Raw genomic sequence first — 24,439 nt, 5'->3', positions numbered from 1 at the left:
TGATTTTGTCTTTCTGACTGCCCCAACAAGTAGCACTTACTATTGTCAAATTCAAGCCAGTGAACTTGTTGGGTCAAAGAAACGGACTCTGAGGGAAAGTCATCCTTTTTGTGAGTATTGTCGATTTGGGATTGGGTCATTCCTGCCTTGGCAAACTGCCTCCTGCGATCCAGGATGGAGAAGTTGTACAACTTAGAACGATAACCTTTTTAAATAGAGATTTTGGCCATTGAAACTCAACTCCGCCTACATTGAATACAAGTGTCAATGGCTCGTTTGCACATCAGGAATGTATTGTAGTTCGCCCATTCAGTGCATAAACTATAATCATTGTCAATTGAAGTGATCGTTAGCAGTCCGAACAGCTGTCCGTTGAAAACTTCACAGCCGAGACAACCCCAAAAGGAAGCACTTATGAAAAGAAAAAACATTGGTATCTTCTTTTTGAGGTCATCACAATGTGAATTGATGAGCATTTTCCAAATCTGTCACTAATGCAAAAGCAGCCAATGCAATTGGAAAACTCAACAGAGCGACCCCAACAAGAAGCACTTACTGCTTCCAGAACTCAAGTGAGTGCTTAATTTTGAGCAAATTTGGTGAGAAGTTTGCATATTTAGCTTGGTTGTGGTCAAGACTGCGCAATGATAAACCTAGACCAAGCGTAGTATGAAAAGTCACGAGAACTACCCCAACAAGAAGCACTTATTTCTTTCAGAACAAAAATGAGTGCTTTCGTCTGGGTAAATTTGGTGACAAATTAGCACATTTAGCTTGGTTGAGGTCAAGACTTTGCAATGATAAACTTGGACCAAGCGTAGGATGAAAAGTCACCAGAGCTACCCCAACAAGAAGCACTTACTGCTTTCAGAACACAAGTGAGTGCTTAGGTTTGAGTAAATTTGGTGACAAGTGAGCACATTTACTTTGGTTGAGGTCAAGACTTTGCAATGATAAACTTAGACCAAAGCGTAGTATAAAAAGTCACCAGAACTACCCCAACAAGAAGCACTTATTTCTTACAGAACACAAATGAGTGCTTTGGTTTGAGTAAATTTGGTGACAAACTAGCACATTTAGCTTGGTTAAGGTCAAGACTTTGCAATGATAAACTTAGACCAAGCGTAGTATGAAAAGTCACCAGAGCTACCCCAACAAGAAGCACTTACTGCTTTCAGAACACAAGTGAGTGCTTTGGTTTGAGTAAATTTGGTGACAAATTAGCACATTTAGCTTGGTTGATGTCAAGACTTTGCAACGATGAACTTAGACCAAAGCGTAGTATAAAAAGTCACCAGAACTACCCCAACAAGAAGCACTTACTGCTTTCAGAACACAAGTGAGTGCTTTGGTTTGAGTAAATTTGGTGACAAATTAGCACATTTAGCTTGGTTGATGTCAAGACTTTGCAATGATAAACTTGGACCAAGCGTAGTATGAAAAGTCATTAGAGCTACCCCAACAAGAAGCACTTACTGCTTTCAGACCACAAGTGAGTGCTTCAGTTTGAGTAAATTTTGTGAAAAATTAGCACATTTAGCTTGGTTGAGGTCAAGACTTTGCAATGATAAACTTGGACCAAGCGTAGGATGAAAAGTCACCAAAGCTACCCCAACAAGAAGCACTTATTTCTTTCAGAACACAAATGAGTGCTTTGGTTCCTTCCAAGTGAGTGCTTAGGTTAGAGTAAATTTGGTCACAAATTAACACATTTAGCTTGGCTGAGGTCAAACCCTTGCATTGATAAACAACTCAGGACATTTGAAGCTTTGGAAAACACAGTTTGTTCATTTAAAATGCAATCAGGAACAACCATATAATGTCACTCTCCACACATATGTTGATTTTGTCTGTCTGACTGCCCCAACAAGTAGCACTTACTATTGTCAAATTCAAACCAGTGAACTTGTTGGGTCAAAGAAACGGACTCTAAGGGAAAGTCATCCTTTTCGTGAGTATTGTCGATTTGGGATTGGATCATTCCTGCCTTGGCAAACTGCCTCCTGCGATCCAGGATGGAGAAGTTGTACAACTTAGAATGATAACCTTTTTAAATAGAGATTTTGGCCATTGAAACTCAACTCCGCCTACATTGAATACAAGTGTCAATGGCTCGTTTGCACATCAGGAATGTATTGTAGTTCGCCCATTCAGTGCATAAACTATAATCATTGTCAATTGAAGTGATCGTTAGCAGTCCGAACAGCTGTCCGTTGAAAACTTCACAGCCGAGACAACCCCAAAAGGAAGCACTTATGAAAAGAAAAAACATTGATATCTTCTTTTTGAGGTCATCACAATGTGAATTGATGAGCATTTTTCAAATCTGTCAGTAATGCAAAAGCAGCCAATAGAATTGGAAAACTCAACAGAGCGACCCCAACAAGAAGCACTTACTGCTTCCAGAACTCAAGTGAGTGCTTAATTTTGAGCAAATTTGGTGAGAAGTTTGCATATTTAGCTTGGTTGTGGTCAAGACTGCGCAATGATAAACCTAGACCAAGCGTAGTATGAAAAGTCACGAGAACTACCCCAACAAGAAGCACTTATTTCTTTCAGAACAAAAATGAGTGCTTTGGTCTGAGTAAATTTGGTGACAAATTAGCACATTTAGCTTGGTTGAGGTCAAGACTTTGCAATGATAAACTTGGACCAAGCGTCGGATGAAAAGTCACCAGAGCTACCCCAACAAGAAGCACTTACTGCTTTCAGAACACAGTGAGTGCTTAGGTTTGAGTAAATTTGGTGACAAGTTAGCACATTTATCTTGGTTGAGGTCAAGACTTTGCAATGATAAACTTAGACCAAAGCGTAGTATAAAAAGTCACCAGAACTACCCCAACAAGAAGCACTTACTGCTTTCAGAACACAAGTGAGTGCTTTGGTTTGAGTAAATTTGGTGACAAATTAGCACATTTAGCTTGGTTGATGTCAAGACTTTGCAATGATAAACTTGGACCAAGCGTAGTATGAAAAGTCATTAGAGCTACCCCAACAAGAAGCACTTATTGCTTTCAGACCACAAGTGAGTGCTTCAGTTTGAGTAAATTTTGTGACAAATTAGCACATTTAGCTTGGTTGAGGTCAAGACTTTGCAATGATAAACTTGGACCAAGCGTAGGATGAAATGTCAAATGTCAAAGAAACAGACTCTGAGGGAAAGTCATCCTTTTTGTGATTATTGTTGATTTGGGAATGGATCATTCCTGCCATGGCAAACTGCCTCCTGCATTCCAGGGTGGAGAAGTTGTACCACTGAAAATGATAACCAATTTAAATAGAGATTTTGGCCATTGAAACTCAACTCCGCCTACATTGAATACAAGTGTCAATGGCTCGTTTGGACATCAGGAATGTATTGTAGTTCGCCCATTCAGTGCATAAACTATAATCATTGTCAATTGAAGTGATCGTTAGCAGTCCGAACAGCTGTCCGTTGAAAACTTCACAGCCGAGACAACCCCAAAAGGAAGCACTTATGAAAAGAAAAAACATTGGTATTTCTTTTTGAGGTCATCACAAAGTGAATTAATGAGCGTTTTTCAAATGTGTCAGTAATGCAAAAGCAGCCAATGCAATTGGGAAAGTCATCAGGACTACCTCAAAAAGAAGCACTTCCTGCTTTCAGAACACAAATGAGTGCTTTTGTTTGAGTAAATTTGGTGACAAATTAGCACATTTAGCTTGGTTGAGGTCAAGACTTTATAATGATCAAATTGGACCAAGCGAAGTCACCAGAACTACCCCAACAAGAAGCACTTATTTCTTTCAGAACACAAGTGAATGCTTAGGTTAGAGTAAATTTGGTCACAAATTAGCACATTTAGCTTGGCTGAGGTCAAACCTTTGCATTGATAAACAACTCAGGACATTTGAAGCTTTGGAAAACAGTTTGTTCATTTAAGATGCAATCAGGAACAACCATATAATGTCACTCTCCACACATATGTTGATTTTGTCTGTCTGACTGCCCCAACAAGTAGCACTTACTATTGTCAAATTCAAGCCAGTGAACTTGTTGGGTCAAAGAAACGGACTCTGAGGGAAAGTCATCCTTTTCGTGAGTATTGCTGATTTGGGATTGGATCATTCCTGCCTTGGCAAACTGCCTCCTGCTTCCTGCGATCCAGGATGGAGAAGTTGTACAACTTAGAATGATAACCTTTTTTAAATAGAGATTTTGGCCATTGAAACTCAACTCCGCCTACATTGAATACAAGTGTCAATGGCTCGTTTGGACATCAGGAATGTATTGTAGTTCGCCCATTCAGTGCATAAACTATAATCATTGTCAATTGAAGTGATCGTTAGCAGTCCGAACAGCTGTCCGTTGAAAACTTCACAGCCGAGACAACCCCAAAAGGAAGCACTTATGAAAAGAAAAAACATTGGTATTTCTTTTTGAGGTCATCACAAAGTGAATTGATGAGCAATTTTCAAATGTGTCAGTAATGCAAAAGCAGCCAATGCAATTGGGAAAGTCATCAGGACTACCCCAACAAGAAGCAATTATTTCTTTCAGAACACAAATGAGTGCTTTGGTTTGAGTAAATTTGGTGACAAATTAGCACATTTAGCTTGGTTGAGGTCAAGACTTTTAAATTATGAACTTAGAACAAAACGTAGTATGAAAAGTCACCAGAGCTACCCCAACAAGTAGGACTTACTGCTTTCAGAACACAAGTGAGTGCTTCAGTTTGAGTAAATTTTGTGACAAATTAGCACATTTAGCTTGGTTGAGGTCAAGACTTTGCAATGATAAACTTGGACCAAGCGTAGTATGAAAAGTCACCAGAGCTACCCCAACAAGTAGCACTTACTGCTTTCAGAACACAAGTGAGTGCTTCAGTTTGAGTAAATTTTGTGACAAATTAGCACATTTAGCTTGGTTGAGGTCGACTTTGCAATGATAAACTTGGACCAAGCGTAGGATGAAAAGTCACCAAAGCTACCCCAACAAAAAGCACTTATTTCTTTCAGAACACAAATGAGTGCTTAGGTTTGAGTAAATTTGATGAGAAATTAGCACATTTAGCTTTGTTGAGGTCAAGACTTTGCAATGATAAACTTGGACCAAGCGTAGGATGAAATGTCACCAGAGCTAACCCAACAAGAAGCACTTACTGCTTTCAGAACACAAATGAGTGCTTCGGTTTGAGTAAATTTGGTGGTAGTTCGCCCATTCAGTGCATAAACTATAATCATTGTCAATTGAAGTGATCGTTAGCAGTCAGAACAGCTGTCCGTTGAAAACTTCACAGCCGAGACAACCCCAAAAGGAAGCACTTATGAAAAGAAAAAACATTGGTATCTTCTTTTTGAGGTCATCACAATGTGAATTGATGAGCATTTTTCAAATCTGTCAGTAATGCAAAAGCAGCCAATAGAATTGGAAAACTCAACAGAGCGACCCCAACAAGAAGCACTTACTGCTTCCAGAACTCAAGTGAGTGCTTAATTTTGAGCAAATTTGGTGAGAAGTTTGCATATTTAGCTTGGTTGTGGTCCAGACTGCGCAATGATAAACCTAGACCAAGCGTAGTATGAAAAGTCACGAGAACTACCCCAACAAGAAGCACTTATTTCTTTCAGAACAAAAATGAGTGCTTTGGTCTGAGTAAATTTGGTGACAAATTAGCACATTTAGCTTGGTTGAGGTCAAGACTTTGCAATGATAAACTTGGACCAAGCGTCGGATGAAAAGTCACCAGAGCTACCCCAACAAGAAGCACTTACTGCTTTCAGAACACAGTGAGTGCTTAGGTTTGAGTAAATTTGGTGACAAGTTAGCACATTTATCTTGGTTGAGGTCAAGACTTTGCAATGATAAACTTAGACCAAAGCGTAGTATAAAAAGTCACCAGAACTACCCCAACAAGAAGCACTTACTGCTTTCAGAACACAAGTGAGTGCTTAGGTTTGAGTAAATTTCGTGACAAGTGAGCACATTTATCTTGGTTGAGGTCAAGACTTTGCAATGATAAACTTAGACCAAAGCGTAGTATAAAAAGTCACCAGAACTACCCCAACAAGAAGCACTTATTTCTTACAGAACACAAATGAGTGCTTTGGTTTGAGTAAATTTGGTGACAAATTAGCACATTTAGCTTGGCTGAGGTCAAACCTTTGCATTGATAAACAACTCAGGACATTTGAAGCTTTGGAAAACAGTTTGTTCATTTAAGATGCAATCAGGAACAACCATATAATGTCACTCTCCACACATATGTTGATTTTGTCTGTCTGACTGCCCCAACAAGTAGCACTTACTATTGTCAAATTCAAGCCAGTGAACTTGTTGGGTCAAAGAAACGGACTCTGAGGGAAAGTCATCCTTTTCGTGAGTATTGCTGATTTGGGATTGGATCATTCCTGCCTTGGCAAACTGCCTCCTGCTTCCTGCGATCCAGGATGGAGAAGTTGTACAACTTAGAATGATAACCTTTTTTAAATAGAGATTTTGGCCATTGAAACTCAACTCCGCCTACATTGAATACAAGTGTCAATGGCTCGTTTGGACATCAGGAATGTATTGTAGTTCGCCCATTCAGTGCATAAACTATAATCATTGTCAATTGAAGTGATCGTTAGCAGTCCGAACAGCTGTCCGTTGAAAACTTCACAGCCGAGACAACCCCAAAAGGAAGCACTTATGAAAAGAAAAAACATTGGTATTTCTTTTTGAGGTCATCACAAAGTGAATTGATGAGCAATTTTCAAATGTGTCAGTAATGCAAAAGCAGCCAATGCAATTGGGAAAGTCATCAGGACTACCCCAACAAGAAGCAATTATTTCTTTCAGAACACAAATGAGTGCTTTGGTTTGAGTAAATTTGGTGACAAATTAGCACATTTAGCTTGGTTGAGGTCAAGACTTTTAAATTATGAACTTAGAACAAAACGTAGTATGAAAAGTCACCAGAGCTACCCCAACAAGTAGCACTTACTGCTTTCAGAACACAAGTGAGTGCTTCAGTTTGAGTAAATTTTGTGACAAATTAGCACATTTAGCTTGGTTGAGGTCAAGACTTTGCAATGATAAACTTGGACCAAGCGTAGTATGAAAAGTCACCAGAGCTACCCCAACAAGTAGCACTTACTGCTTTCAGAACACAAGTGAGTGCTTCAGTTTGAGTAAATTTTGTGACAAATTAGCACATTTAGCTTGGTTGAGGTCGACTTTGCAATGATAAACTTGGACCAAGCGTAGGATGAAAAGTCACCAAAGCTACCCCAACAAAAAGCACTTATTTCTTTCAGAACACAAATGAGTGCTTAGGTTTGAGTAAATTTGATGAGAAATTAGCACATTTAGCTTTGTTGAGGTCAAGACTTTGCAATGATAAACTTGGACCAAGCGTAGGATGAAATGTCACCAGAGCTAACCCAACAAGAAGCACTTACTGCTTTCAGAACACAAATGAGTGCTTCGGTTTGAGTAAATTTGGTGGTAGTTCGCCCATTCAGTGCATAAACTATAATCATTGTCAATTGAAGTGATCGTTAGCAGTCAGAACAGCTGTCCGTTGAAAACTTCACAGCCGAGACAACCCCAAAAGGAAGCACTTATGAAAAGAAAAAACATTGGTATCTTCTTTTTGAGGTCATCACAATGTGAATTGATGAGCATTTTTCAAATCTGTCAGTAATGCAAAAGCAGCCAATAGAATTGGAAAACTCAACAGAGCGACCCCAACAAGAAGCACTTACTGCTTCCAGAACTCAAGTGAGTGCTTAATTTTGAGCAAATTTGGTGAGAAGTTTGCATATTTAGCTTGGTTGTGGTCCAGACTGCGCAATGATAAACCTAGACCAAGCGTAGTATGAAAAGTCACGAGAACTACCCCAACAAGAAGCACTTATTTCTTTCAGAACAAAAATGAGTGCTTTGGTCTGAGTAAATTTGGTGACAAATTAGCACATTTAGCTTGGTTGAGGTCAAGACTTTGCAATGATAAACTTGGACCAAGCGTCGGATGAAAAGTCACCAGAGCTACCCCAACAAGAAGCACTTACTGCTTTCAGAACACAGTGAGTGCTTAGGTTTGAGTAAATTTGGTGACAAGTTAGCACATTTATCTTGGTTGAGGTCAAGACTTTGCAATGATAAACTTAGACCAAAGCGTAGTATAAAAAGTCACCAGAACTACCCCAACAAGAAGCACTTACTGCTTTCAGAACACAAGTGAGTGCTTAGGTTTGAGTAAATTTCGTGACAAGTGAGCACATTTATCTTGGTTGAGGTCAAGACTTTGCAATGATAAACTTAGACCAAAGCGTAGTATAAAAAGTCACCAGAACTACCCCAACAAGAAGCACTTATTTCTTACAGAACACAAATGAGTGCTTTGGTTTGAGTAAATTTGGTGACAAACTAGCACATTTAGCTTGGTTGAGGTCAAGACTTTGCAATGATAAACTTGGACCAAGCGTAGTATGAAAAGTCACCAGAGCTACCCCAACAAGTAGCACTTACTGCTTTCAGAACACAAGTGAGTGCTTCAGTTTGAGTAAATTTTGTGACAAATTAGCACATTTAGCTTGGTTGAGGTCAAGACTTTGCAATGATAAACTTGGACCAAGCGTAGGATGAAAAGTCACCAAAGCTACCCCAACAAAAAGCACTTATTTCTTTCAGAACACAAATGAGTGCTTAGGTTTGAGTAAATTTGATGAGAAATTAGCACATTTAGCTTTGTTGAGGTCAAGACTTTGCAATGATCAAATTGGACCAAGCGAAGTATGAAAAGTCACCAGAGCTACCCCAACAAGAAGCACTTACTGCTTTCAGAACACAAGTGAGTGCTTAGGTTTGAGTAAATTTGGTGACAAGTTAGCTCATTTATCTTGGTTGAGGTCAAGACTTTGCAATGATAAACTTAGACCAAAGCGTAGTATAAAAAGTCACCAGAACTACCCCAACAAGAAGCACTTACTGCTTTCAGAACACAAGTGAGTGCTTAGGTTAGAATAAATTTGGTGACAAATTAGCACATTTAGATTGGTTGAGGTCAAGACTTTGCAATGATAAACTTGGACCAAGCGTAGGATGAAAAGTCACCAAAGCTACCCCAACAAGAAGCACTTATTTCTTTCAGAACACAAATGAGTGCTTTGGTTTGAGTAAATTTGGTGACAAATTAGCACATTTAGCTTGGTTGAGGTCAAGACTTTGCAATGATAAACTTGGACCAAGCTTAGTATGAAAAGTCATTAGAGCTACCCCAACAAGAAGCACTTACTGCTTTCAGAACACAAGTGAGTGCTTCAATTTGACTAAATTTCGTGACAAATTAGCACATTTAGCTTGGTTGAGGTCAAGACTTTGCAATGATAAACTTGGACCAAGCGTAGGATGAAATGTCAAATGTCAAAGTAACGGACTCTGAGGGAAAGTCATCCTTTTCGTGATTATTGTCGATTTGGGAATGGATCATTCCAGCCTTGGCAAACTGCCTCCTGCATTCCAGGGTGGAGAAGTTGTACCACTGAAAATGATAACCAATTTAAATAGAGATTTTGGATAAACTTAGAACAAAACGTAGTATGAAAAGTCACCAGAACTACCCCAACAAGAAGCACTTATTTCTTTCAGAACACAAATGAGTGCTTTGGTTTGAGTTTGAGTACATTTGATGAGAAATTACCATCTTTAGCTTGGTTGAGGTCAAAACTTTGCAATCATAAACTTGGACCAGGGGAAGTGTGAAAAGTCACCAGATTTACCCCAACAAGAAGCACTTACTGCTTTCAGAACACAAGTGAGTGCTTCAGTTTGAGTAAATTTCGTGACAAATTAGCACATTTAGCTTTGTTGAGGTCAAGACTTTGCAATGATAAACTTGGCCCAAGCGTTGTCTTTAAAGTCACCATAGTTACGCCAACAAGAAGCACTTACTGCTTTCAGAACGCAAGTGAGTGCTTAGGTGTGAGTAAATTCGACGACAAAGTATGAAAAGTAGTATGAAAAGTCACCAGATTTACCCCAACAAGAAGCACTTACTGCTTTCAGAACACAAATGAGTGCTTTGGTTTCAGTAAATTTGGTGAGAAATAAGCATATTTAGCTTGGTTGAGGTCAAGACTTTGCAATGATAAACTTAGACCAAAGCGTAGTATAAAAAGTCACCAGAACTACCCCAACAAGAAGCACTTACTGCTTTCAGAACACAAGTGAGTGCTTTGGTTTGAGTAAATTTGGTGAGAAATTAGCATATTTAGCTTTGTTGAGGTCAAAACTTTGCAATCATAAACTTGGACCAGGGGTAGTGTGAAAAATCACCAGAGCTCCCCCAACAAGAAACACTTACTGCTTTCCGAACACAAGTCTAGTGCTTAGGATTGAGTACATTTGGTGACAATTTAGCATATTGTTCTTGGTCGACGTCAAGATTTTGCAATGATAAACTTGGACCAAGCGTAGTATGAAAACTCACCAGAACTACCCCAACAAGAAGCACTTCCCAGATAACAGACAGTTATGGGCCCATTCCGTCTGTTTTCAGCAATTGTCGGCTGACAGACGGACAGATGAACTGTGTAAGCTTCAGACCTGGTCCAGATGAGAATGCCTCATGCTAATAATTCTGAAGGATCTGAATCTATAAGAATGGCCTTATAATAGCCAACAGGTTAAGCAAAAACCAAATTGGGAATTACATATCGCATAGTCAGTTCAAAGTCAGCGTGCCTTGATCTGAGCACGGGACCAGCTATGAAGATCAGCCCCATAGGCAGGGCCAGCCAGGGAGGAGACCAACCCATATTATGTTTAGATTTTGAAGACAATATAAATGTGAGGGCTGCATTTTAGACCGCGCCCCTTTTCTGCCCGTCTCGGGTGAGAGTATTCGCAAGGATGGAAAAACCCAGATGTGCTTATTGTATGATTCCTGAACTTCAGAGATGGTAAAGAAAACTGACGAGAAAATTCAATCGATTTGTGTGAGTCTATCATAATTATTATTTACATATTGGATGCCTTCTTGAAAGATTAAACAAACACGCAGTGAGTTGTTTTTGTGAATTGATAATTGGGCTTGCGCCCTGGTGACCCTATAGCAACCAACAACTCCAACCAATTGGTGACCCCGACGTGATCTCTCAAGGTCGGTCAATTGGCTGCTCTGAGCTCCTACAACCAGCCAGCTCCTAATTCTGCTTTTGTGATATTGTAAAGTTGAGGAGCGTGGCCTAAAATAATGTGCTCTGAAAAAATAAATGCTCTGAAATTCAGGAATTTATTGCTGTATAGTGGTTGATATTTTTGTTGCTTGCTTGTTGTTATTGACCACATTTCCTTCAGCAGCGTTGTATAAAATGCTTTAAGCGTAAAGTTGTCCTGTTTGCGCTTTTTGGTGTGATTGCTGTACAGTTTGTTTAACATAGTTTAGTGGAAGTGAAGGTGTGACCGCTTGGCCAGCAGTAGCCACCATGAGGGCCAGGGAGCCCAGTGCTGAGGGCACCAGAGAGCCGCTATGGGCCTCTGAGGAACGCACATCTGATTAGCACCGTGTTGCGGGAGCGACTTTAATAACTACGGCTTGTGACGTATGTACAGAGTTCACGAAATAGGGCAATCGGGGATTGTCCGAGTCGCCAGTCATAATCAATAATTAATCAAGTGGATTTAACAAACAAAATGACCCCTTATGAAAAAAAAAATTAATGGATCACGTTTTCCCTCGCCCGGACGCGGGTCACCGGGGCCCCCTTCTGGAGCCAGGCCTGGAGGTGGGGCTCGATGGCGAGCGCCTGGTGGCCGGGCCTGCACCCATGGGGCCCGGCCGGGCTCAGCCCGAAAAGGACACGTGGGTCCCCCTTCCCATGGGCTCACCACTGGTGGGAGGGGCCAAAGGGGTCGGGTGCCGTGTGAGCCGGGCAGCGGCAGAAGACAGGGACCTTGGCGGTCCGATCCCCGGCAACAAAAACTAGCTCTCTAGCTCTTGGGACATGGAATGTCACCTCTCTGGCAGGGAAGGAGCCTGAGCTGGTGCGTGAGGCTGAAAGGTTCCGACTAGAGAACTCGGGCTCACTTCCACGCACAGCTTGGGTTCTGGTACCAGTCCTCTCGAGAGGGATTGGACACTCTTCCACTCTGGAGTTGCCCAGGGTGAGAGGCACCGAGCAGGTGTGGGCATACTTATTGCCCCCCGGCTTGACGCCTGTACATTGGGGTTTACCCCAGTGGACGAGAGGGTAGCCTCCCTCCACCTGAGGGTAGGGGGACGGGTCCTGACTGTTGTTTGTGCTTATGCACCAAACGGCAGTGCAGAGTACCCACCCTTTTTGGAGTCCTTGGAGGGTGTGCTGGAGGGCGCTCCACCTGGGGACTCCATCGTTCTGCTGGGGGACTTCAATGCTCAAGTGGGCAATGACAGTGAGACCTGGAGAGGTGTGATTGGGAGGAACGGCCCCCCCGTACTGAACCCGAGCGGTGTTCGGTTACTGGACATCTGTGCCCATCACGGATTGTCCATAACGAACACCATGTTCAAACATAAGGGTGTCCATATGTGCACTTGGCACCAGGATACCCTAGGCCGCAGTTCGATGATCGACTTTGTAGTCGTATCATCGGACTTGCGGCCGCATGTTTTGGACACTCGGGTGAAGAGAGGGGCGGAGCTGGCAACTGATCACCATCTGGTGGTGAGTTGGCTCCGATGGTGGGGGAAGATGCAGACCCAAACGTATTGTGAGGGTTTGCTGGGAACATCTGGCAGAATCCCCTGTCAGAAGGAGTTTCAACTCCCACCTCCGGCAAAACTTTTCCCACGTCCCAGGGGAGGCGGGGGACATCGAGTCAGAGTGGACCATGTTTCGTGCCTCCATTGTTGAGGCGGCCGATCGGAGCTGTGGCCGCAAGGTGGTCGGTGCCTGTCGTGGCGGCAATCCCCGAACCCGCTGGTGGACATCAGCAGTAAGGGATGCTGTCCAGCTGAAGAAGGAGTCCTATCGGGCCTTTTTGGCCTGCGGGACCCCGGAGGCAGCTGACAGGTACCAGCTGGCCAAGCGGAATGCAGCTCTGGCGGTTGCTGAGGCAAAAACTCAGATGTGAGAGGAGTTCGGGGAGGCCATTGAAAATGACTTCCGGACGGCTTCGAGGAAATTCTGGTCCACCATTCGACGTCTCAGGAGAGGGAAGCAGTACACCATTAACACTGTTTATAGTGAGGATGGGGTGCTGCTGACCTCAACTCGGGACGTTGTGGGTCGGTGGGGAGAATACTTCGAAGACCTCCTCAATTCCACCCTCCACTGAGGGAGCAGAGCCTGGAGACTCTGAGGTGGGCTCTCCTATCTCTGGGGTTGAAGTAACCGAGGTAGTCAAAAAGCTCCTCGGTGGCAAAGTCCCAGGGGTGGATGAGATCCGCCTGGAGTTTATAAAGGCTCTGGATGTTGAGGGGCTGTCATGGTTGACACGTCTCTACAACATCGCGTGGACATCGGGGACAGTGCCTCTGGATTGGCAGACCGGGGTGGTGGTCCCCCTTTTTAAGAAGGGGGACCGGAGGGTGTGCTCCAATTACAGAGGGATCACACTCCTCAGCCTCCCTGGCAAGGTCTATTCAGGGGTGCTGGAGAGGAGGGTCCGTCGGAAGGTCGAATCCCGGATTCAGGAGGAGCAATGTGGTTTTCGTCCCGGCCGTGGAACAGTGGACCAGCTCTACACCCTCAGCAGGGTCCTCGTGGGTGCATGGGAGTTCGCCCAACCAGTCTACATGTGTTTTGTGGACTTGGAGAAGGCGTTTGACCGTGTCCCTTGGGGAGTTCTGTGGGGGGTGCTTTGGGAGTACGGGGTACCGAGCCCCCTGATAAGGGCTGTCAGGTCCCTGTACCACCGATGTCAGAGTTTGGTTCGCATTGCCGGCAGTAAGTCGGATTCGTTTCCTGTGGGGATTGGACTCCGCCAAGGCTGTCCTTTGTCACATAAACAATGCACACAATGAGGAGAGAAGACATTCCACATTCCACAACAATATTGTCTTTTTACTTGCAAGGAGAGCGCAGGGAAGTGTACGATTACAGTTCCTAAAACGCTCTGCCCGGCTCCTGCGCCCCCTTTCTTTTTATTATTCTTCGGTGTCCCTGATAACAAAGGTGTTCCAGCTCTAAGGGAAAGGGGAGCGAAAGCAGCTGGAACACTATGAACTTGTATTGTCTATGTGAGTGTGTGTGTGTGTGTGTGTGTGTGTGCGTGTGTGTGTGTGTGTGTGTGATTAACATACATATGTGAAAGCAAAGCACACTAAGCAAGTTGGCCTAATGTTAAAAATCAAACACATGAATACTAAAATGCATTATTATTCTTACAGTCACCGATTCTGTTCATAACTTTTATGGACAGAATTTCTAGGCGCAGCCGAGGTGGCGAGGGGGTCCGGTTTGGTGGCCTCAGTATTGCATCTCTGCTTTTTGCAGATGATGTGGTACTGTTGGCTTCTTCAAGCCGCGATCTCCAACTCTCGCTGGAGCGGTTCGCAGCCGAGTGTGAAACGGTCGGAATGAGCACCTCCAAATCTGAGACCATGGTCCTCAGTCGGAAAAGGGTGGCGTGCCCTCTCCGGGTCGGGGATGGGATTCTGCCCCAAGTGGAGGAGTTCAAGTATCTTGGGGTCTTGTTCACGAGTGAGGGTAAGATGGAACGGGAGATCGACAGGCGGATCGGTGCAGCGTCTGCTGTGATGCGGACTCTGTATCGGTCTGTCGTGGTGAAGAAGGAGGTCAGCCAAAAGGCGAGGCTCTCAATTTACCGGTCAATCTACGTTCCTACTCTCACCTACGGTCATGAGCTGTGGGTCATGACCGAAAGAAAAAGATCTCGGATACAAGCGGCCGAAATGGGTTTCCTTCGTAGGGTGTCCGGGCTCTCCCTTAGAGATAGGGTGAGAAGTTCGGCCATCCGGGAGGGACTCAGAGTCGAGCTGCTGCTCCTCCGCGTTGAGAGGAGCCAGTTGAAGTGGCTCGGGCATCTGATTAGGATGCCTGCTGGACGCCTCCCTGGTGAGGTGTTCCAGGCATGTCTCACCGGCAGGAGACCCCGAGGACGACCCAGAACACGCTGGAGACACTATGTCTCCCGGCTTGCCTGGGAACGCCTTGGGATCCTTCCGGAAGAGCTGGAAGATATTGCTGGGGAGAGGGAAGTCTGGGCTTCCCTGCTGCCTCCGCGACCCGACTTAAACGGATAAGCGGGAGATAATGGATGGATGGATGGATTTAACATTATCTGCCTTTGTCAATAATTGTGATCTTGCATGTTAAATTGTCTATTTTGAGTTGCTGTTTATGTTCGGACTGAGCATGCCTTCTGATTGTTATTTGATGGTGTTTTATTTGATCGTTGTTTGTTTATGTTTGCCTCGTATGATTATTTGATTTTTGCTGACTTTTCTGTGGATTGTGTGATCAGAGAATACTATTAGTATCAAGTAGCGTGTTGACGAAGCACTTTTTCTTAATTCTGAATTCTTGAGTGTCAGATTGAGGTGGGGAGACATGGAATAGACGTCTTGAAATGTTTGGTCTACATTGCGGTGATGTTACGAGCCTGTGTGTGGGACAGAGCTGTGAAAAAAGGAGAACCAAAATAAAAGGAGGGGGAGTGACCTTGCTGTATGACAGAGAGATTGTTAGGTAATTATAATAATGTGTTTTATTTATCATGGGGGACATCTCAAAAGTGTTACAGTACAGAGGGTTAAAAACAAATAAAATGTCATGTCATGTCATCTTCCAAACCGCTTATCCTATATAGGGTCGCGGGAAGTTGCTGGAGCCTATCCCAGCCGTCAACGGGCGAAGGCAGACCACACCCCGAACTGGTCGCCAGCCAGTCGCAGGGCACACATAGACACTGTCACTGAGCGGGAATCGATCCCACGCTGCCCGCACACAACTCAGGCGTGTGTACCACTACACTATCAGCGGACATCAAATAAAATGTAGATGTTAAAATGTTAAAATGTAGCAGAGTTTAAAACGGAGGTTGTATAAACAGACCTGGCTCCATTGCTATTTTGTGGGTGTGATTGGATGGACCACTGCCTTGGAGGAGTGGAGAAACTGGAAGAATTGTAAAAGGATGCCAAAAATAGTGAAGGGAAGCATACAGTATACTTATGCAAACGTTGATATGAGGTAGTGGAATTTGTGCTGAGTCATAGTTAAGTGATCACAAAATGGCGGACCATCTTAAAATGGTGGCAGACAATGCCCGATGAAAACAAAAAACAAAACAAAAAACACATAAGCCCTCCGTCCCTATGATTGTTTCTCTCCAAACCAACCATCTCCCAAACCCCAGTTTGTCTCTTTTCCTGACCACCACCCAGTCGCCATTTCACTGTGTCTCCTTGTTCCCCTTCAGCTGATAAGAAGCTTGTTTGGTCTACAACTTTTGTTTTCTTTCTTGCCGCTCACTTTCGGTATGAAATTGTTAAGTTGACTCTTCATATTGTGTTGCATGAAGTTACATTTTCAGGGTTCCATTGGCATGAATAAAGGTCAATAAAGGAGTTTATGTTCCCCATAAGCAATCCATGAGCCTTGCTCGGGTCAGAGTGTCATTCTTGATGTGTGACCTGGGAAGGACTTCCAGTAACGTAAGCACTGGCCACTCAAATCTCCTGATAAGACCTGCTCAATTTTAAGTATTCATTATTTCAATAGAAAAATTCATGTAAATATCCACTCATATGATTAAAAGCATTTCTCGGTTGTATTATTTTTATTGTTTTTTCGTCCTGTTTATCCCAACACAAAAACTCTTTCTCTCTCTCTCTTTCTCTTTCCCCCTGATGTGTGTACAAGCAAGTTTGGACACTATAATTTGAAACTTCGGTGGCAATGAGATTATGAGGAAGATAAATTTTGGCTTATTAAAAAAAGTAAATTAAAAAAACGAACTATTCAAAATATTGAATGCAAAGCAGAACTGGCATGATAAATAAGTAGCGAATGTGAATATTTGATACGAGCTGGTAATAAAGTGTAATTGCAGGGGCTTGGTTGTGCTAGAAGAGAGTTCTTTGATGTGCTGCATTAGGGAGCGCAGGGAACAGGTGTGAATATTTGGGCATGGGATCCTATTATATTAATTAAACCGTTGCGAACGCAAGGGGAAAGTGTGCTGTTCAAGTATATTGTATTGTACTGTCTTGGAATGTGTTTACCTGATATTTAAACTTTAAATATAAGTGTGATGGAGACTTATTCAATATTGTAGTAGTAATTTATCTTTCAGTTGTATATAAGTAGAGGAAATTGTATATCCAAAAACTATTGTGAACACCAATTGACAAAAAGTTAGAATAGGTTGAAGCGCCAGGTTTAGTATTGATTGTCCCAGAAATCAACTCAAATTGAATAGAACAAAATAAATACATAATTTGCAAATGCGCTATATAAATAAAATTGTATTGTATTGTATCCACATTCTTGATAAATGTTCTACATTTGTCAGTGGCACTACAGTAAGCATTAACTATTTTCCATTGCACACTTTTCTTAAACCCCAATAAACAACTGCCCAGCTTAAACACATCATCAAGTCTGTTAGAAAGCCCACATTGTGTTATTATGTAGTAGTTGTTGGCATTTGATACTTTCATTGAAGAACTGTGCAGTTTTTGAGACGTCCTTCATGGTGTGTGGGCTTTGAACGCACCTCAAGTCCAGCGTGGAATGTCGGTGACAGAGACGGAGGTGTTTGTTTATTTTTAACTAGCTGTTGGAGTGTCAGCAGACTCCATAATTTTGACTATATTCCGTCACGTTTGTTTTTATGTATAAATACCAAAAGATGAGTTTAATCATTTATAATGTTCCTGAATCCTGTTAGGTGATTACTGTACACTACTGCATAGCCGTATGCTCATGAGTGATGTCACGTTGATAAACGTTAGTTCGTAATTTTGGCAAGTTTGTGAAATATTCTAGTGATAAGACGGGTAAACGTGAATTGGTTATATGGTTTGGTTGTAGTCCACTGATAGTGTAGTGGTACACACGCCTGAGTTGTGTGCGGGCAGCGTGGGATCGATTCCCGCTCAGTGACAGTGTCTATGTGTGCCCTGCGACTGGCTGGCGACCAGTTTGGGGTGTAGTCTGCCTTCGCCCATTGACGGCTGGGATAGGCTCCAGCAACTCCCCGCGACCCTGTATAGGATAAGCGGTTTGGAAGATGACATGACATGACATGACATGGTTTGGTTGTTTAATTATTAGATACAGTGAATTGAGAAGTCTAGGCGTGCTGTGAATTAATGGATGTGTATTGGAGGATGTTACTTTAATATTACTTATCTGTGTAGTCGCAGACCACAATAGATAAACTTGTCAAGTGGAATACAAGCCTTTGCCACTCTAAAATAGATTCAGCTGGAGACCAGTCATACATTTTTTTCTTTACAAATCCCATCACTGCTACAGATGTTAACTATAGGGGGTTATTTACGAAATTAAAAATTTCCTACAAAAGGCTCCCCAAGTATTTTAGAAAATTGAGATAACAGCAAAACAGGTCTATAATTTTATATCTTCCTTTTCTTTTGCTCGATATAGTTAAGCCGTCTAGTACCTATTGATCGACGGAAATCTTTATACAAGCAAGTGTTATACAGTTGTTCCATGACTATCTTGCCATGGTGCCAGATGTAATCAGACAAAGACAGGACATGAATTCTGGTGCAAGTGATCCGGACATTTGACTACAGGTTCCCAAAAAGGGAGATTATATGTGATTATATGTGAGATTTTAAACCATTTAGATATTAGCAGCCATGCCAGAGTCTTAAATAAAATAATAACAAATTAATAGAGTTTAACAATTATGTCTCTCTGTCTACCGCGACCGTGAGTTCTCCTCCATGGAGTAAAACTGTGAAAAAAGGTCGCCCGCAGCAGGGGTCGGGAAATGTTGCTGTTCATTTGGGATCACGTCCCGCTGCTATCTCCACAAGAAGGAAGAGACCTGTCAGGGTTCTGGGAGGACCCGGAACCAAAGCAGACTCTAAAAGCGTGGACTCAGATGGTGTTTTGAGCAAAAAGGGTTTATTAGAAAAATTATGCAAGACTGACAAAGTGTAACTAAAGGCGTTGGTATGACAAAACCAGGAAAACGAGAACAACCAAAAAGGCAAGGAAAGAAATAACAAAAATTGCTTGTCATAAAAGGACAAGATCACACCAATTCCAAAAAGTTCAACCGAGGGTAGCTTTAATAACACAAGATACAATACTTACGATGGCGAAAAACTTGAGTCAACAAAAGGAGCAAAATACATGGCGAAAACATGAGAGAACATCTAGAAAATTCAATACTTGGTGCTATGAGCAAACAGAGGAATAATCCGACAAACAGTTGTCTTCTTGGCAGTCCTTAAATAGTCCATTGATTAAGATTACGAACAGGTGCGCTCAGGGGATCCACCTACTGCCCCTACTGGAGCAACTGGGAACAACAAAAACAAAACATGACCACAACAAGAACAGACCATGACAGTACCCCCCCTCAATGGACGCGTCCCGGCGGACCACCCGGTTTGGAAGGGAAGGACGAGTGGAAGGTACGGAGAAGGGACGGGTCCATGACCCAGGAGCGGGGGATCCACTGCCGCTTTTCCGGTCCGTAGCCCTCCCAGTCGACCAAGTACTGGACAAGTCGACCTCTAAGCCTCGAGTCCAAAATCTCCCTCAACGTGTACACAGGTCCGCCGTCGATCACCCGCGGAGGAGGAGGCGGAGTGGGAGGGGGGGCCAGGGGGCTGGATGCCACGGGTTTGAGCAGGGACATGTGGAAGACGGGATGGACCTTCATGGTCGGTGGTAGCCGGAGCCGGACAGACACTGGGTTGACGATGGCATCCACCTCGAACGGACCTGTGAACCTTGGTTCCAACTTGCGCGATGAGCCAGCAAGATGCAAGTCCTTGGTAGAAAGCCACACCTTCTGCCCAACCTGGTACGCTGGCGCTGGACGCCGCCGGCGATCCGCAATCGCCCGATTGCGAGCTGCAGTACGTGACAGGGCGGCCCTGGTTTCCTTCCAAACCTGACGGGCCCGCCGCAAGTGGTGCTCAACGGACGGAACCACAACCAGCCTCTCCTGCGACGGGAGCAACGGAGGCTGGTACCTGTAGGCGGCCATGAAAGGTGAACGCCCCGTGGCTGACGAGACCAGCATGTTGTGCGCATATTCCACCCAAGGTAGATGGGTGGCCCGTGACGTGGGCCGACTCAGGCATACACACCTGAGTGCAGACTCTAGGTCCTGATTCACCCTCTCGGATTGACCATTTGATTGAGGGTGGTATCCAGAAGACAAACTGGCGGTGGCGCCCATGGCACGGCAGAAACGTCTCCACACCTGGGAGACGAATTGGGGACCCCGGTCCGATACTATGTCAACTGGGATCCCTTGCAAGTGGAAGACATGGCTGACTAGCAGGTCAGCGGTCTCAAGAGCAGATGGTAACTTAGGCAGAGCAACAAAGTGAGCAGACTTGGAAAAAAACGGTCAACAATGGTGAGTATGACAAGACTTGCCTTGGGATAAAGGAAGGCCTGTGACAAAGTCCATAGAGATGTGGGACCAACGCTGCGGTGGAACTGGTAAAGGGTGCAGTAATCCCGCCGGTGGTTGGTGGGAAGATTTGCTGCAGGCGCAGGCAGAGCAGGCCTTGACGAAATCCAAGACATCCCTCTTAAGCTCCGGCCACCAAAATCTCTGTGAGAAGAGACAACACGTGCGGTCCACCCCGGGATGGCACGCCACCTTCGACGTATGCTCCCACCGTAACACATCCAATCGGAGTTGCGGGGGCACAAACAGTTTACCCACGGGACATTCGGCTGGTACTGTCGTCCCTCCTTGCGCCTCCTGGATCCTCCGCTCCACCTCCCATCTCAACGCCCCCACAATACAGTGAGCGGGGAGAATGTTTTCAGGCCCAGGGTGCTCCACCGCAGGATCATGGATACGGGACAGGGCATCCGGCTTCCCATTCTTGGACCCACTGCGGTAAGTGAGGGTGAAGTTGTAACGAGTCAACAGTAATGCCCACCGGGCCTGGCGTGAATTGAGCCTCTTTGCAGATCGGATGTAGGAGAGGTTTTTGTGGTCAGTGTACACGGTGAAGGGCTCCTTGGTTCCTTCAAGCCAGTGCTTCCATGGGACAGTACAGCCCCCACTCCTGAATCCGAAGCGTCAGTGCAGTGTTAGGATGACGCAAGACAGGAGGATTGGTGAAGGCAGTCTTCAACATGCGAAAAGCTGTTTCTGCCTCATAATTCCAATCAAAGGGGACCTTAACGGATGTAAGCCGGGTTAAAGGTAGCGCCCTCTGGCTATAGCCCTTGATGACCCTTCGATAAAAATTGGCAAAACCCAGAAAGCGTTGCAATTGTTTTCTGGTGGTGGGCGTGGGCCAATCCACCACTGCTTGGACTTTAGCCGGGTCTGCTCTAAGATGACCCTCCTCGACAATGAACCCGAGAAATTGAACTGACTTAATGTGAAATTCACACTTCTCAGCCTTTACGAACAGACGATTTTCTAACAACCGCTGTAAAATGATCCGAACGTGTTGCTAGTGTTCTTGGAGGTTACGAGAAAAAATCAAAATGTCATCTAAATAGACAAAACAAAAAACGTTTAGAACATCTCTGAGCACATCATTAATCAAACTCTGGGAGACAGCGGGGGCGGTAGTTAAACCGAATGGCATGACCAGGTACTCGAAGTGCCCCAAAGGAGTCTTGAAGGCCGTTTTCCACTCATCCCCCTCCTTAATGCGTACCAAATGGTAAGCGCTACGTAAATCGAGTTTAGTAAAAACCGTAGCAGACTGAAGAGGGGCAAAAGCGGAATCCATTATAGGCAGCGGGTACTTGTTCTTAACGGTGATTTCATTAAGACCACGATAGTGTACACATGGTGTAGGGTCTTGTCCTTCTTATCTATAAAGAAAAACCCGCCCCTAATGGGGACTTGGAGGGCCTGATAAGACCTGCTGCGAGCGAATCGTCAATATGTTCTTTCAAGGCTTGCTGCTCGGGCTGCGATATCTGATATAAGCGGGTTGTAGGCAGTGGTGAGTTGGGTATTATATCAATTGCACAGTCATAGGGTCGATGGGGAGGCAACGATTGTGCGCGCTCCTTGCTAAATACCCGACATAGGTCATGATATATCTTGGGAATGTTGTCGAGACAAATCTCCTCTACTGTAATTTCCCGGGAAGGTTTACTGCCCTCGACAGCCGACCTCAGGCAGTGAGCACAACAAAAGGAACTCCAACTTACTATGGCAGGGCGGTCCCATGAGATAACCGGGTTGTGGGTCTTAAGCCATGGTAATCCTAAAACTAAAACTACTGGTATGGGCATGACGAAAAAGCGTCTATTTTCTACGTGATTGCCGGAAATGTTCAAGATCAAAAGCCCCGTGACTTGCTCAACCTCCGCCAGGAGTCGCCCATCAATATCGTTCACCCGCTTGACCTCTTTTAATGACTCGACCGGACAACCTAATTCCTTAACCAAAGCCGGGTCAATAAAGCAATCATCCGCCCCAGAGTCAACGAGTGCGCGGATAACAAGGCCTTGGTTAGGGCCGATAATTTCTCCCTCGAGTTGGAGTCTGTTCCCTTGGAGAGCACCGACCTCAGTCTCTCCCCCCAGAGTCTGCGCAGAGACGATCTCACCCTGATCTCGGCGGTCACTGCTGGGCGGAGTGGCTGACTCACAGTTGCCCATACAAGTAGATGGCTCTGCTCGGCGTGGAGGTCTGGTTGGGCACGTGGAGACCTGATGACCCTGCTGACCACAAGCAGGCATGCGCGTGGAACCGTCGCTGTCTCTCCATCAGTCCCAGACGTCCTCCTAGCTGCATCGGTTCCTCGACCGTTGTGGCCGCCCCTGGAATTATGTGGCGCTCGGGATGGCTGGATTGCGGAGTCTCGTGGTACGGAGGCATCTAGTCGATATGGAAGGACCTCGGCTGAGCATGGAGCTGCTCCCCTCCACGCTCCCGGTGTCTCTCTCGAAGGCGGTTGTCCAGTCTAATGGCAAGACTGATGAGTTCCTCCAAAGTCGTGGTATCATCATGGATGGCCAGTTTATTTTTCAGAGCGGAACTCAAGCCACGGCAGAAGATGGCACGTAACGCGCAGTCACCAATGTGATCGCGGTAACCGTCTCCGTCCCACCAGCTGCCAGCGACGACACAGCCTGTGATGTCTTGACTGCAGCAGTGAGCAAGCTACAAACACAGCACCCAAATGCCCTGATACTCATCTCTGGTGACTTCAATCATGCCTCCCCTTCCTCCTCTCTGCCTTCATTCACACAGTATGTCACCTGCCACACCAGAGACAATAAAACACTGGACCTTTTCTATGTCAACACCAAGGAGGCATACACATCACTGCCCCTCCCCCCGCTGGGCAAAGCTGATCACAACCTGGTGGCTCTCCAGTCTGTGTACAAACCTCTGGTCCGCAGGCAGCCAGCTGTGACCCGCACGGCTCAGAGATGGTCTAGAGAGGCCGAGGAGGCCTTAAAGGACTGCTTCAGCACAACTGTGTGGGAAGTATTCAGCGATGCTCACAGGGAAGACATTAGTAGTCTAACGGACACTGTTACAGACTATATATATTTCTGCATGGAGAACACCATACCCACCAGGACAGTAAGGTGTTTCTCCAACAACAAACCCTGGATCACACCAGACATAAAAGCTCTCCTGAAGGAGAAGAGGAGGGCTTTTGTGTCAGGCAACATAGAGGAGCGGAAGACTGTGCAGCGCCAGCTGAGGAGGAGGATCAGAGAGGGGAAAAGGTCCTACAGGAAGAGGATGGAGGAGCAGCTGCTGCAGAATAACGCCAGGGGAGTCTGGAGGGGCCTGAAGACCATCTCAGGCCACGGACAACCCAAGACCCGGACTGGGGGGGACCTGCAGTGGGCAAATGAGCTGAACCTCTTTTTCAATAGGTTCGATCAGATGCCTGCGCCCACTCAGTCTCTCCTGCTGCAGCCTTCACCTATTCCTCCTGCTGGGTGTGTCACCCCTCCCCCCTTTTCTCCACAGTCTCCAGCTTCCAGCTACACCAGATAGCCACCACTCCCTCCTGCCCAGCCTTGGCTTTCACAAGATCTCAGGTGAGGAACCAGCTGAAGAAGATGAAGGCGAGGAAGGCAGCAGGTCCAGATGGCATTAGCCCCCAGCTCCTCAAATCCTGCGCAGACCAGCTGTGTGGAACTGTCCAGCACATGTTCAACCTGAGCCTGAAGCTGGGCAGGGTCCCCCAGCTATGGAAAACATCCTGCCTGGTCCCGGTGCCAAAGACCCCCCACCCGAAGGAGTTCAACAGCTTCAGACCAGTGGCGCTGACGTCTCACCTGATGAAAACCCTGGAGAGACTGGTCCTTGTCC

At 45.0% G+C, this 24,439-nt stretch overlaps 1 protein-coding gene across 1 annotated transcript; it reads right to left on the bottom strand.

Annotated features, from left to right (window-relative positions):
- Positions 1-19,516: 19,516 nt before the first annotated feature.
- Positions 19,517-20,909, bottom strand: LOC147140400 (uncharacterized). Its single transcript, XM_086043140.1, has 5 exons — positions 20,846-20,909; positions 20,551-20,660; positions 20,256-20,371; positions 19,964-20,138; positions 19,517-19,873 (listed from the first exon to the last, which is right to left on the bottom strand). The coding sequence occupies exons 1-5, from the start codon at positions 20,907-20,909 to the stop codon at positions 19,517-19,519; spliced, it is 822 nt and encodes a 273-aa protein (XP_085899266.1).
- Between the last annotated feature and the right edge of the window lie 3,530 nt (positions 20,910-24,439).

Source organism: Filicampus tigris, chromosome 10, assembly GCF_054856515.1.
Source record: "Filicampus tigris isolate MCC_2025a chromosome 10, RoL_Ftig_1.0, whole genome shotgun sequence".
Lineage (NCBI taxonomy): Eukaryota > Metazoa > Chordata > Actinopteri > Syngnathiformes > Syngnathidae > Filicampus > Filicampus tigris.
Note: the sequence above shows the minus strand (reverse complement) of the source record. Positions and strands in the feature narration are given on the sequence as shown.

Excerpts from the sequence above, each read along its gene's own strand:
- LOC147140400 (XM_086043140.1), bottom strand. The coding sequence starts at position 20,909 with ATGGGAGGTGGAGCGGAGGATCCAGGAGGCGCAAGGAGGGACGACAGT. Across the intron at positions 20,661-20,845 it reads CAGTACCAGCCGAATGTCCC|CAAATCTTCCCACCAACCAC; the intron begins GTGGGTAAACTG and ends CTGCGCCTGCAG. Across the intron at positions 20,139-20,255 it reads GACCTAGAGTCTGCACTCAG|GTACCAGCCTCCGTTGCTCC; the intron begins GTGTGTATGCCT and ends GGCCGCCTACAG.